The 13,864-nt window shown below is 37.6% G+C and overlaps 1 protein-coding gene across 5 annotated transcripts in view; it reads right to left on the bottom strand.

The window, feature by feature from the left end:
- Positions 1–13,864, bottom strand: part of ogdha (oxoglutarate dehydrogenase a) — a 52,367-nt gene that overhangs the window by 6,423 nt on the left and 32,080 nt on the right. For all 5 annotated transcript variants that reach the window (XM_079896969.1, XM_079896971.1, XM_079896970.1 and 2 more), the window contains 14 exons: positions 10,215–10,361; positions 10,000–10,090; positions 9,729–9,908; positions 8,206–8,334; positions 7,942–8,121; positions 7,696–7,848; positions 7,511–7,613; positions 6,986–7,114; positions 2,996–3,146; positions 2,592–2,719; positions 2,310–2,488; positions 1,984–2,055; positions 1,758–1,883; positions 1,595–1,667 (listed from right to left, as the gene is read on the bottom strand). In XM_079896969.1, coding sequence (XP_079753095.1) covers positions 1,595–1,667; positions 1,758–1,883; positions 1,984–2,055; positions 2,310–2,488; positions 2,592–2,719; positions 2,996–3,146; positions 6,986–7,114; positions 7,511–7,613; positions 7,696–7,848; positions 7,942–8,121; positions 8,206–8,334; positions 9,729–9,908; positions 10,000–10,090; positions 10,215–10,361 — 1,841 coding nt within the window. The remainder of the gene's footprint in view (positions 1–1,594; positions 1,668–1,757; positions 1,884–1,983; positions 2,056–2,309; positions 2,489–2,591; positions 2,720–2,995; positions 3,147–6,985; positions 7,115–7,510; positions 7,614–7,695; positions 7,849–7,941; positions 8,122–8,205; positions 8,335–9,728; positions 9,909–9,999; positions 10,091–10,214; positions 10,362–13,864) is intronic.

Below are 13,864 nucleotides of genomic sequence, written 5' to 3'. Positions count from 1 at the left end.
TGTCTGTGTTTATCCCGAGGTTTTCCTGCAGCCTGCCGGATCCTGGCCGTATCCAGATCTGACGAAGGACCTTCGCCTGGACCGATGACAACGCAGTGCTGAAGTGCCAACTAGTCTCTCCCTATGGAGGATCCCACTACCACTCTACAGATAAGGCGTTGTCGGGAAAATTCGTCTCGCGGTCCTACCCCAAAGCAACAAATAAAATAAAATTCCTTATCAAAATTTATAAGGAAAGACAAGTATTTTGTTTAGGCTTGGCTTGTAGGGAATTCCAAACCTGCGTATATTCAAACGCACATAACTATAGAACCCATTCTAAATGCGCATGTGAACGCCATCAGTGTTTCTCACAGGTTCGCGTTTAAAGTCTGTGTAGAGAGAATGGTGTCGTCTTAGCGGCCCCTAATTTAATAACAAATGATCATTGCGACGGAAGCAAATCAATTAAAACTAACTTTAGATGGAAATAACTTAACTCTGCTGTAAAGCCGAAACAATCTCTGTTACCTTAAATTATACGCTTATCTCTGTAAAGCTGCTTTGAGACAATCTACATTGTTAAAAGCGCTATATAAATGAAGATGACTTGACTTGACTTGACAAAGAGTGAATATTGTGATGTGACATTTTAGACATAATATTCCAAATATTCTCTGTTTTTGCTCTATTTCTCCAATGACAATAGTTCCAAACAAGCCACAGAAAGAGTTATGCGTATTTGTGATTCAGTGACCTAGTTGCTTAGTTCCAGAATGAATCTGCCGTTTTGAACAAATCAGTTGAATGAATGCTTCTATGACTCGTACATTAAGACGGTGATTTGGCGCCACCTATTGGCGGTTTTAACTTCATAATTAAAAATATATAACTTATATAAAGGGGATGCCGGTTTGAAGAATGCCATTTGGTGGCATAGGAACCATTATACTTGAATTGTGAATTGTTTAATACCTTTTAATGGTCTTCTGCAATGTTTGAGGCATATTTATTTTTTCATGCTTTAATGTTGGCCTCATTTCAGTTACATTTACATAATGTTGGCCTAATTTCAGTTACATTTACATTTTAGGCTATGTAGTTTGAAATTGTATTTATTTTTAATTTTTTAGATTTTTATTGTAGTAACCACTCAGCTTGTATGTGGAAATGCATATTTAAAAAAAAAAATTGCAAATAAAACCATAGTCCACAACTTCTGTAGTTTTAACTTATTTTAATATATAAATTCAGTGAAATCATCAAACGTTTGTATGACTTGCCAGTGACTTGTGACCCAAGCTACGACTTGACTTGACTTGACTTGGACTCGCTTGAGACTCGAAGGTTAAGACTTGAGACATACATACATAACAGACATGTGCGCACAGAATTATCAGATTACTGACTCAGATTACTGTTATCTACAGAATAAATATATTTACTTTACAGGTTTATTTTTTTCATCAATTTTTAAATGATTTACTTCTAAGTATTTAAGTAAATTTTATGATAAATATTAACTATCTAGAAACACACGTTAGTTACAATCTTTTAATTAGCGCAATATCATATACAGTATATAGGCTCCCAGTGGAAAGAAGAAGTTTCTGACCTGGTAGCATCTGGTCAAAGCTAGACTTGGCCTCCGGATGACGCAGCAGAGATTTGGGGGTGAAGATAATAAGCTTAAAAAAAAAGAAATAAAGAAAATACATAAATCAGTTAAAAATGGCATTTGATGAATTTTTGCAAAATGCTCTGACAGTTGAACTCACAGGTTTCCTGAAGGGAAGAAGTATCTGCCTCCTTATCACATGGAAATAGTTGGCAGGATTTGAACAGTTTACAACAATCCAGTTGCAGTCATACAGCTGACGCACCTCAAAGTCATCAGTGATTTTCTGAAGTCGAAATAAAAGGTACATGATATATTCACTCTGAGAATGTCTATGAAATCTTTGTGTTTGCATGCTTAGAGACATGTTAGGTAGTCAGTCTTACAGGGTTAAAGTCAGGGTCATCATTGCACATCTGCAGGAAGCGCTCTGGACGGGCAGATGAGTGCTCTGGACCCTGTGAAGGAACAAAACTCCTTTACAGCCAGCTCACACAGGTGAGTGTGGAGAGAGAGGGTGGAGAGGGTGGAGAGGGTGGAGAGAGAGAGAGAGAGAGAGAGAGAGAGAGAGAGAGAGAGAGAGAGAGAGAGAGAGAGAGAGAGAGAGAGAGAGAGAGAGAGAGAGAGAGAGAGAGAGAGAGAGAGAGAGAGAGAGAGAGAGAGAAAGAGAAATGGAGCATGGAGATAAGAATTGTGGGTAATGCAGCCATACCATCCCCTCCATGCCATGTGGCAGCAGTAAGACGATGCCATTCTGGCGGACCCATTTAGCTTGGCCAGGGCAAATGAACTGGTCTATTATACACTGAGCTGTGTTATGGAAGTCTCCAAATTGGGCCTCCCACAGAACCAGAGCATTGGGACTGGCCATGGCAAAGCCCAACTCAAAGCCTAAGGAACAAAGGAAAGAAAGAAAACACAAGTTTCTAAGAGCATCCTCAACCTTCCATTAACTGCAGAGATAATTTAACATGCACTCGGAGCGTCTAAATACCTAGAACTCCATACTCAGACAGAGAGCTGTTGCAGACAGTGTACGGGGCTTGGTTAGGGGACAAGTGGTTCATCGGGATGCAAGTCCTCTTGTCCACATTTTGATCATGAAGAACATGATGACGGTGACTGCAAATGCAACAAACAACAGGTCAGTAACCTCTTACACTGAGCTGAAATCCCAAATAATACATGTACATACATACACTTGAAATAGTGGCTAAAATAAAAAAGTCTATCAAACAGAAAAATGTGCCGTTACTACACAACTATATTTAATAATTATATTATTATGGTAATTCTAAAAATGTTTAATTATATTTAATAATTATATTATTATGGTAATTCTAAAAATGTTTAATTGAATGATTTTGAATACTGAATGATTGTGAATGTTGTTTATACCTGAAGGTTCCTCTCTCCACATCTTGGCCACTGAGACGCACATGGATACCCTCTTTGAGCAGAGAGCCAAAGGCCATGTACTCTCCCAGAGCCCAGTCCACCATCCTGTTCTTGATCATTTCTCCACGGCCCTTTAGAATACGACTCAGACCTTTACACAAAGGGAAGACGAGCATTATTGTAACAGAACATGAAATGTGTGCATATTTATGTACTATTTTGTATGTCTAGCGTACCTCCATTAGGCATGTGACGGTATCAAATAAGTTGTCATACTATAACAGGTCTAATAACTTTTTTCTTATAACAAAAATAACTGAACATTTAATTACACTAAAACTATACACAAGAAATGCAGAGTAAACATCTGTTTCAAACTGATTAAAGTGCAAAAGAATAATAAAGAATAGGTAACACTTTACAGTAAGGTCTCAGTTAACGTAAGTTAATGCATTAACATTAACAATGAGCATAAGCTATTATTCTTTGATAACGTTGGTTAAAAAAAAAAATACAACTGACCATTGTTAGCTCAACACATTATTAAACATTTACTGAGATTAACCAATGCTTTAGAAGTATTTTATGTAAGGGATAATGTACATCGAGCCGGCTGCTATCTCAGAATAAACCCCCAACAGGGTGATGAGGACCCCGATGTGAAGCGGAGGGATCTTGCATCAGCCTGAAGGGGGTTTATTCTGAGATAACAAACGGCTGGATGTACATTATCCAACTTATTACACGGCTACCAGTGATGCGCGGGTCAATGTATAAACAAACCGCACCCGACCGACGTTTTCAACTAACCCGCCCGCAACTCGGACCGCAAAAAACGAAAAAGAAAATATTGTACCCGACCCGCTTCCTGACCCGCATTTTTTTTAAAGTAGCTATAATGCTCATCGTAGCGTCTTAATATAACTTAATATTCTAATTTTGTCAAGAATTATAAAAAATCGTCAATATAAGCTCATAATTTGTACTAAAATAGTCTAAATGTTTAGTTTTAAAAACAATTTTAAAAAGCTGGCTATGTCTATTTTGATGTTTCTGCGCAAGTTCAGCAGACAGTGAGGTTCGAGTTTGTTCCGATCAGAGCTCGTGAGCGGAGAGCGCATTTCTGAATATTCCGCTCCGCTCATGGTCGCTCGCCCAACCCAGATGGCCTGCTGGTTCGAAAATATGTGGAATAAGGGCTGCCTCCGACTATTTTTTTTTCTTGTTGACTAGTTGTTCATTTAAGCCATTCGTGGACAAATCGCCCTTTATATTAAATTAATTACTTAAAGGCTAGCCTACAGGAATAAGCGTAATGACCGCACGCTTAAAGCTTGCCACAAAGAACCGGTTAAAGTAATGATTATGAATGTGTCTAAATTAGCAAGGAGACATTTAATTGTTTAGTAATAAACTGGTGTTTTCTGTGTCGCTGCAAAGATGAAGTTGACAGATTGCGGACTCGCCATGAACGCCAGAGAGAAATGCACATTTCATATGGATTAGCCTACATAATCAGAGAGTAGCCTATTTATTTTGGTTTGAATATTTTCGTTTAAAAGTAGACATTTCAAGCTTTCTGTAATATATAGCCTATATTTATCAAATCTGTGAGGCACAAGTTGAGTTTCGGCGCCCTCCAGTTCACATGCAGTGATCGCGTACCGGCGCCTTATTTTGTTTGCTATATATTTGCTTCTTATTTAATAAATACGGGCAATTGATTGATAAAACATTGATCAAAATTAAGATACAATTTATACAAAACGAAAATCTTTTAAAAAGAGTTTTCTATAAAACAAAACTTAATGAAGTCGTCAAAATCATGTTTTACCAAAAACAGCGCCGTTGCTAGGAGGGCGCCAGCGCCTCTGCCTCTCAGCGCCTCTGCCTCACGAGTGGATGATAGCCCTGAAGACGCCTAGCAATGATATACCTTTAGTGGTAGTATACCTTTAGTTAAGTTATCGCAGCGCGCTAAGAGACAATGTTATCGGAAAATGCAGCCCAGGTATATGCATAATGGAGATTCCAAAGCTCTCTTCTTTGGTCAGAACCATGGAGAGCGATCGCGGATTTACTTTTACAATGCAACACAATATTTAAAGAGCATCAAGCTATTAAAATCTATATTATGTATACGCACAGATAATATAACAGTAGGCTATATTAGTCAATATTTTTTTATTAGGTTAAGCAGTGATTGGATAACGTTTTTTTATTTTATTTTTATTTAACGTTTTTAATTTAAGGCTCACCCACAATTGGTCTGGCTTATCCAAAACTGGAATCCTGGCGCCGTGCCTGGTTGGTCGTGCCAGTTTTGTGGTTATCAAATGTGTAAATAGCATCGCAAGAAGTAGCCTACACATGACAAAGCCAGCACTTTGGTCATCATCTTTCATTATTTCGGCAAATGTCTCCCACACTTTGCTCTTTCTATTTGTGTATTTGCGGAGCTTCCACTCCCCAGTCTTCACCTTTTCTCTTGCCGCCTCCATCTCTACCTGCAGACTGAGCTCGTGTGTCATCTTCGCGCCAGTTATTCAGCCAATAAAGTGTAAATTAAATTTAAAACGTATTCATAGAAAATTGTGTCTAGAACTATATCAATTACAAAGGTTTAATTGGCATCTTTATTTCAAACGACCCGACCGACCGCGACCCGAATATCATTACAAATATTTTTGGATGACTCGTAACCGCGGGTAACCGCGGATGACCGCAGGCACCCGCTCATTTCGGATCAACCCGCGCATCACTGACGGCTACGGCTACTATTTATAAGTAAATAATTAGACACGAAATATTGATGTGAGTTGAAATAATTTTATTAGGTCTTTAAACGCAAAGCTTCCACGAAGAGAGCAGTTGCTAGCGCGGCAAGTTCAAACTAGACAGACATTTATGAGATACGGTATACCACTTATTACACAGCATTTCGCCACATAAATAATTATGGAGATAAGAGATATTGATTTCAGATTAAACTGTTTTAAAATCATACCTGTTTGTATCTTATAATTTCAACAGTGTACAAAACAATAGTCACAAAATGGCTGCAGCTGCGCTTTGTATGAAACAAGAGAGAGCGAGGCATAATTAAATAACTTATAACTTTTTATTTTATTGTTAGTTAATGTTAACTAATACATTAACTAATGTTAACTAATGGAGCCTTAATGTAAAGTGTTACATTTTTTAATCAATATCTAGGGCATGTTGTAGTCCAGATTAAAAAGTAAAAATTTTAATTTGGAAAATAAATGGCCTATTAAGTCTTTAAGTGTTTAAGTTTTTGGCATGGTGATGGACACCACTGAGAATACAAACATCTAAATGACTGAAATAGAAAGGCTCTGTCCCAAATGGCACACTAAGCTCTCGCAGTCTTCCTACGAGTCCGCACTTTCGTGACGTAACGCCAATTTGACTGTCAGGAAGAAGTCTGCTGCGGAATTTGCATCAGTGCAGGCTCGGCAAAAGTGCACATCAAGGGCGCACATCAACCACAAAGCGAGCACCCTTCTGAGACCTAAAATGATAAAATGGGACACCCATGGACTTAACGGACACACGCACGTGGCAGCTATAGTAAGTCCACAAGACCGAAAGTGTGTATGACGTGTGCCATTTGGGTCAGGGCCAAAGTAGCAGGACTGCTTTGTTTACGGGGTTACAGAGGTAACGGCTGCATTTCTGCTGTTCCTTAAGCTCCATCTGCTGTCAGAGAGTGCCTTGCCTTGCCTTGCCTCTCCTCCACTTGTTCCACCATGCTGCTCATGCATGTTGAGCTTGTTTACATCAGTGCACATGCCTATTTTTTGACGCAGCATACAAGCAGTATTGTACATTTTAACCGGTTGATGGAAAAGTATTCTTAAAATCCATTCTAAAAATCTGAATAATTCTTCATGGTATTTTAAAGTGCCCACAATAACAATACCTCATGTTCATTGTTGAGATATATCATATTTCCGTATATCTAACCTCCATGAATTGTAAAATCCTCTACGGGTACTGATGATGCCACTTGTCCAATGTTGGTCAGATCCTCCTCTGGCAGACCGGTGGACGGGTAGCTCATACTCTTGGGCTGGCCATCCAGAGTAAAAAAACCTGCACACCAAACACAATGAATATACTCTTATATCCACATGAAGCAGCAACAAAATGCTGGCTTTTTTTATTTTTTTTTTTGACTATCAACAAAGTCTAGAACATATTGCAACTCATTCTGAACCACCCACTTCCAGATGGTGACAGGAAGATGCAACCAAAGATAAATGTGTAAAGATATTATTTCCCTTTTTTTTTAAGGTTTAATACATCACTTAAGGTCGGGATAAAATGGAAATTCAAACTTATTTTGTAAATTCATGTTATAAATCTTATTGTGAAGGAATCATCTGTGTATGTTTTATTTACGTAAATATTTTTTACCTTGATTTTATAATTCAAGGATGAGATTCTTTTTAAATTCTTTTTAATAGAAAAATATATGTTCATACACACCTGGCCAGGGGGAGTCCAGCCAGTGCTTGATGTGGAGGATCTTCTCATCCTTTGAGCGAGCATGAGCTTCCTCACAAATTTTGTCATACTTGGCAATCTCTTCCTATGGACAGAGATGAGAAAAACTTCATATAGACCGCTGAAGATACTGGGCAGCTACTTAGATCTGGGTAGGACTGACTGACCTCATACTCTTGTCGTGAGACGGCACCTTCGGCGATGAGCTTCTCAGCATATTTCTGAAGAACTCCTTTCTGCTTCTTGATCTGTTTGTACATCAGTGGCTGGGTGAACATCGGCTCATCCATCTCGTTGTGGCCCATACGGCGATAACATACCTAATGGAAAGAAGTCATTTACCTTACTGACATCACAAACTCCCAAAACATGACAATAAATGATAAAAGTGTATATAAAAGACGCTCTCTCACCAGATCCACCACTACATCTTTGTGGAAGGTGGCTCTCCACTCTGCGGCCACATTGCACACGTACATCACAGCTTCAGGATCGTCTGCGTTGACGTGGAATATGGGGGCATTGACCACACGGGCAACATCAGTGGGATATGGTGAGGAACGCGCCATTCGAGGATCTGTGGTGAAACCAATCTGAGAAAGAGAAGCAGAGGTGTGTTAAGAGGATATTTGGTGGGGGATGTTACATCACGCGTGGAATTGTTTGTGCACAAATACCTGGTTGTTGACAACCACATGCACAGTGCCATGTGTGGTGTAGGAGGGCAGATCGCTCAGATGGAAGGTTTCATAGACAATGCCCTGACCTGCGAATGCAGCGTCACCATGGATGTGAATGGACATCACCTAAAACAAAAACACAGCAGATGGTTCGATCTGAGCTCATCATAACTGATCCATTTACAATACATCCTAAAAGTACTAAGGATGTTCAGATATTAAAATTCTCATCGATACAGAATTAGCCCAATTTATTGGTTATGTTATGACCAATAAATGGACAGTTGTCTAAACTATTTTGTTTAAATAAATTAAAAATAAAATACTAAAATCAATCGTTTAAGATCCAGCTCATATTAAGTTTTTATGAGCTGGATCATGGTTTCTGTTAAAAGTTGACGAAGAGTAGTTTATTCACTTTATTATTATTATTATTATTATTATTATTTAACTGAAGTTATGATTACAAATGACTTTATTTGCATGTGTTTGAGTGTATTTTCATACATTAGGATGATAGAATTTGGGCATTAACGTACAGTATGAACAATGGATATTAATGTTTGCTTAAATTTACAGTGTTATTAAATTATCAAGTCAAGTCAAGCTTTATTGTCATTCTTCCGTATACATGTATACAGCTGAAAGAAATTTCGTTTCGTACAGACCGAGGTGCATAACCAATACAAGAATAAACAACAACAGATCACAACACCTTACAATAGACAGTGCAACATAGCCCTCAACCATTCACATGATACGCACAATACAATACAATACAATACATAGCAACAGTAAACAATACACAGTAAACAGTAAAATAGTGCAAAAAAAAGTGCAATAGCCAGCCAGTAAATAGTGCAATGTAACCAGAGCAGAAGCCAATAAAGTGTCGGTGCACAATTGTTATGTGCTACTGTGCCTTGCCACATGCATCTGGGTCCTTGGCGTCACAGAAGTGGTTGTGTATCTTCCTAAACAACCTGCTTTATTAATTGAACTGTAAAAAATATGTATGAACACAAATTTCTACACAAGGACGTTGGGTCAATGGTATTGGGTCGTTTCTGAAAAAACGGTATCGGTGCATCACTATCTGTCCGTAAAGTCCGAAACAAGACGCTAGATCGGAGCAACGCATCATGGCTGTCTGACGGGAGATAACATAAAAATAAACAGGAATTTTCCAACTTTTGAACAATTCATAACTGTTTTGTACACATTGTCATATTAGCCACCCCACTCCTCCCGCTCATGCCGGTTGAACATCAAATCAGCATATTAGAATGTTTTCTTAAGGATTGAGTAATGGATGTTGAAAATTCAAAAACAAAACGTTTTAAAAAGTTATTTTAATTTGTAATAATATTTTACAATATTACCGTTTTACTGTATTTTTTAATTAAATAAATGCAGCTTTGGGGTGCATAAGAGAATAATCTTACATACCCCAAACTTTTGAATGGTAAAGTATATGACCGCATTGTCACAGCACTAGATTGATGCAGTTTACATCTCACCCGATTGCCATCTGTGTCTCCACAGTAGAACTGATCTGCCTTAGTCTTGCCCTGCACCACCGGGTTCACCGCTTCTAGATGGGAAGGGTTGGCCACCAATGACAAGGTAATATTCCTGTCAGTCACACGATTTATCCTCCTGTGGTACATGCCCAAGTGGTACTTGACATCTCCTGAACCCTGTTACAGGTACCAACACAATCATCAGAACAAACATACTATAAGTTCATGAGATTCCAACAGAGTGTATATAGACAAAAATGTCACTGACCTCATCAGCAGCTTCCAATTTAGAGTCAAACTGACAGAAAATCTGCTCCAGTTCCTTACGGATTACATTGGCAAGCACATTCAGACGTCCTCTACAGTGACAGACAGAAAGAGAGTTTGTAATTAATTCCATAAATCACCAGAACAGCATGTAGCCACTGTAATATCAGTTGTTTTCCATTTTCCCCCTCTATAAATTAGCATCTCTTCTTCTACCTGTGAGGCATTCCCATGATGACAGCATCTACTCCGTTCTTGCTGGATTTATCAATGATGGTTTTGAGCGCAGGGATCAGACTCTCACAGCCCTCCAGCCCAAAGCGCTTCTCAGATGACCATTTCCTCTGCAGAAACTCCTCAAACCTGCAGAAATCAGCATGTGTAAACAGTGTAATATATTACAGAGTTGCAATAAACATCAAATATGGGTTTCAACAACATCTTTTTAAAGGCACCATGAAATCAAAATTGTGCCCTTGTATTCTTTAATCAATATAATTTCCCCTCCCTCTTGCATCATAATTGCAGTAGTAGCTACAAAGTAGGTCTGGAAATGTCTGAAATAATATATGATCACCAAAATGATTTTATATGACAAAAAAAAAAAAACAGTTCAAACTTATATTTGTTTAATCCATTTTAATTACAATAATAATTTTTTTTTTTGTGCAAAACTAGAATGTATTTTTTAAATGTGGTCGGCATTTGGTGGGCCGCATGAGGCTTGAGAACCACTGGTCCATTAGCAGCTACACAACTACCACTTTGACGCTTAAAAAAAAAAAGAAAAAAGAAAATAAAGGCCTTCTGAAGTGAAGCGATGCGTTTGTGTAAGAAAAATATCCATATTTAAAATATGAATATATGAATATTTATTTAAAATATTTGAAATAACTTAATAAACGACTAAAATAACTAGCTTCCGGCAGACGGCCGTACGCATCGATTTAAGCCAAAAGAGTAACCCTTGAACTTGACGCACAACGTAATGACAGCAATTGACGCCCCTCGAGGTTCAAACAAACAGGGTTGGGCAACTGCGTTAGTCTTTACGTTGTGCGTCAAGTTCAAGGGTTACTTTTTTGGCGTAAACCGATGCATATGGCCGTCTGCCGGAAGTAGTTCAGACGGATTGTATTCGTCTGAAAGAAGAATGTCATATACACCTAGGATGGCTTCAGGGTGAGTAAATCATGGGCCAAGAACCAATGAGCTGGTGATACTGAGCATGTGAACAGTACAAATACTATGACAGCACTGTCTGAACCTAATGGACAACTGATGCTGTGCTGATAGAGGATGGGTGAACAATTAAAACGTACTGGAATATGCATAGTAACTAGTTATATTAAACAACATTTTTATTAAAACATGCAACAACTGTTCAGTCAAAACATGTAAATTAATTTTACTATTGACTATTATGTATGCAGGTTATATTTTATCAAAGTTTTGATAAAAAAAAAAGTTTTGAAGGTTATCAAAGTTTTTATGAGCTGGATCATGGTTTCTGTTAAAAGTTGATGAAGAGTAGTTTATTCACTTTATTATTATTATTATTATTTAACTGAAGTTATGATTACAAATGACTATTTGAATGTGTTTGAGTGTATTTTCATACGTTTTTTATTGACACTAAAAAAAATAACTAATCGGCATACATTTCGCGGTGATCACTGGTGATTTTTTCTGTGCAGATAGAAAATCATAATATAGCATTTATAAACCTACAATAACACAGAATACATCAGTATTCATCAAGATTTCAAAATAAAAGTTTAAACCCTCACTCTGGGTTTGCATGCTTTGATGTTCACATGTTCTTGTTGAAGAAATTACAGCAGCTGTAGCATTTCTTTTGAAAAGAAGTGGCCAAAAATTAAAGATTAAGTGGGCATTTTACTTAAATGTTTGGCCAATATTAAACAAGGATTTGATCATGCTGTAAAGTGAAACAGCAACAATCACCCTGATTCGTGCCCTCTGCAGGCATTTGTTATAATACATAATGTACATAAGTTGATTGTTAAAATACATAATATAATATAATATAATATATAGACCCTTTCCAAAAAATTAGAATATCATGGAAAAGTTTATTTATTTCCATAATTCCATTCAAAACGTTAAACTTCCATAGATTATAGATTCAGGGCCCACAACTTAAACGATTTCAAGTATTTAGTTGTTTATTTGTACATAATTTGGGCTTCCAGCTCATAAAACCCACGAAAACAGGATTTCAAAAAATTAGAATATTACATGAAATCACACAGTAATTACACAGTGATACCATGGTCGTTGAACCAGGTTTTGGTTATTTTGGCAGTGTGGGCAGGTGAAAATCCTGCTGGAAAATGAAGGAAGCATGAAGTGCTCTGAAAATGTCCTGGTAGATGACTCTGGATTTAACAAAAGCACAGTGGACCAAAGTCCTCTTTTCTGATGAGAGCAAATTTTGCATCTCATTTGGAAACCAAGGTCCCAGAGTCTGGAGGAAGAATGGAGAGGCACACAATCCAAGATGCTTGAAGTCCAGTGTGAAGTTTCCACAGTCTGTGTTGGTTTGGGGAGCCATGTCATCGGCTGGTGTTGGTCCACTGTGCCGTCCACTCAACGCAGCCGTCTACCAGGATATTTTCAGAGCACTTCATGCTTCCTTCAGCAGACAAGCTTTATGGAGATGCTGACTTCATTTTCCAGCAGGATTTGCACCAGCCCACACTGCCAAAAGAACCAAAACCTGGTTCAATGACCATGGTATCACTGTGTAATTACTGTGTGATTTCATGTCATATTCTAATTTTTTAAAATCCTGTTTTCGTGGGTTTTATGAGCTGGAAGCCCAAATTATGTACAAATAAACAACTAAATACTTGAAATCATTTAAGTTGTGGGCCCTGAATCTATAATCTATGGAAGTTTAACGTTTTGAATGGAATTATGGAAATAAATAAACTTTTCCATGATATTCTAATTTTTTGGAAAGGGTCTGTACATAATATTATAAACAGTGTTGTTCAATAAAACCATAAAATTAATTTCTTTAAATACTTTGCGTAAACTAATTATTGCCTCGTTGTTATTACATATGTATGAAGTCATTTTAAGGGTATTCACTCTATTCTATTCTATTTTTATTACCGCCAAAAATATGATCAGATTACTCAATTAATTGTCAAAAGAATTGACCAATTACTCTACCAAAATAATTGATAGTGACAGCCCTAGATTAGTTAAATGATGAGTAAATGCACCTGCATTGTTCTGACTTTCAATCTAATAAAATAATATTTTCCCAGTCATATTTTGTCATTGAAGATTTAGGCCCACTGAAGTGCCTTGAAACATGCAGCATTATTCAATGTGTTGACAATTTGCACTGAAACAGGAAGACAGAGCGGGACATATAAACTTAATGCTATTGGCTATTTTTAAAAAGGGGAGGAGCTGTTTGATATCACAGCTTGGCCAGAGCCGTTGAGCTCGGTAAAGTCGAAGTTTCCTCCTAATCTCTAACTGTTTCTCCTCCTTATCTTCTCCATAATGCATTAACCCTCTGAGGTCGGCAAACGCGCCGGCGCGTTTTGCTGGATTTTCTTCACATTGTAGCACTATAAACTTAAATTTCTCCGTCATTTATGGTCATACAGAAAAAAGAAATATAAAAAAAGAATCTGTGATATTTCTACTTTTGTCTGTGTCCACTTACAATCAAATCAAAACATTGTGCTTTTGTAAAATAAAGAAAATAAACAGGGTGTGCGTTCTGCCTCTCCGTCGCGGTGAACTTTTTTTTCTTGAGCACGTCTATAAACTGAAACAAAACTCAGTGAATACTTGTCACACATTTATGAGCCATATAC

This window comes from Squalius cephalus (genome assembly GCF_949319135.1).
Source record: "Squalius cephalus genome assembly, chromosome: 16".
Lineage (NCBI taxonomy): Eukaryota > Metazoa > Chordata > Actinopteri > Cypriniformes > Leuciscidae > Squalius > Squalius cephalus.
The sequence above is the reverse complement of the archived record's forward strand: the minus strand, read 5'-3'. Positions and strand labels throughout refer to the sequence as shown.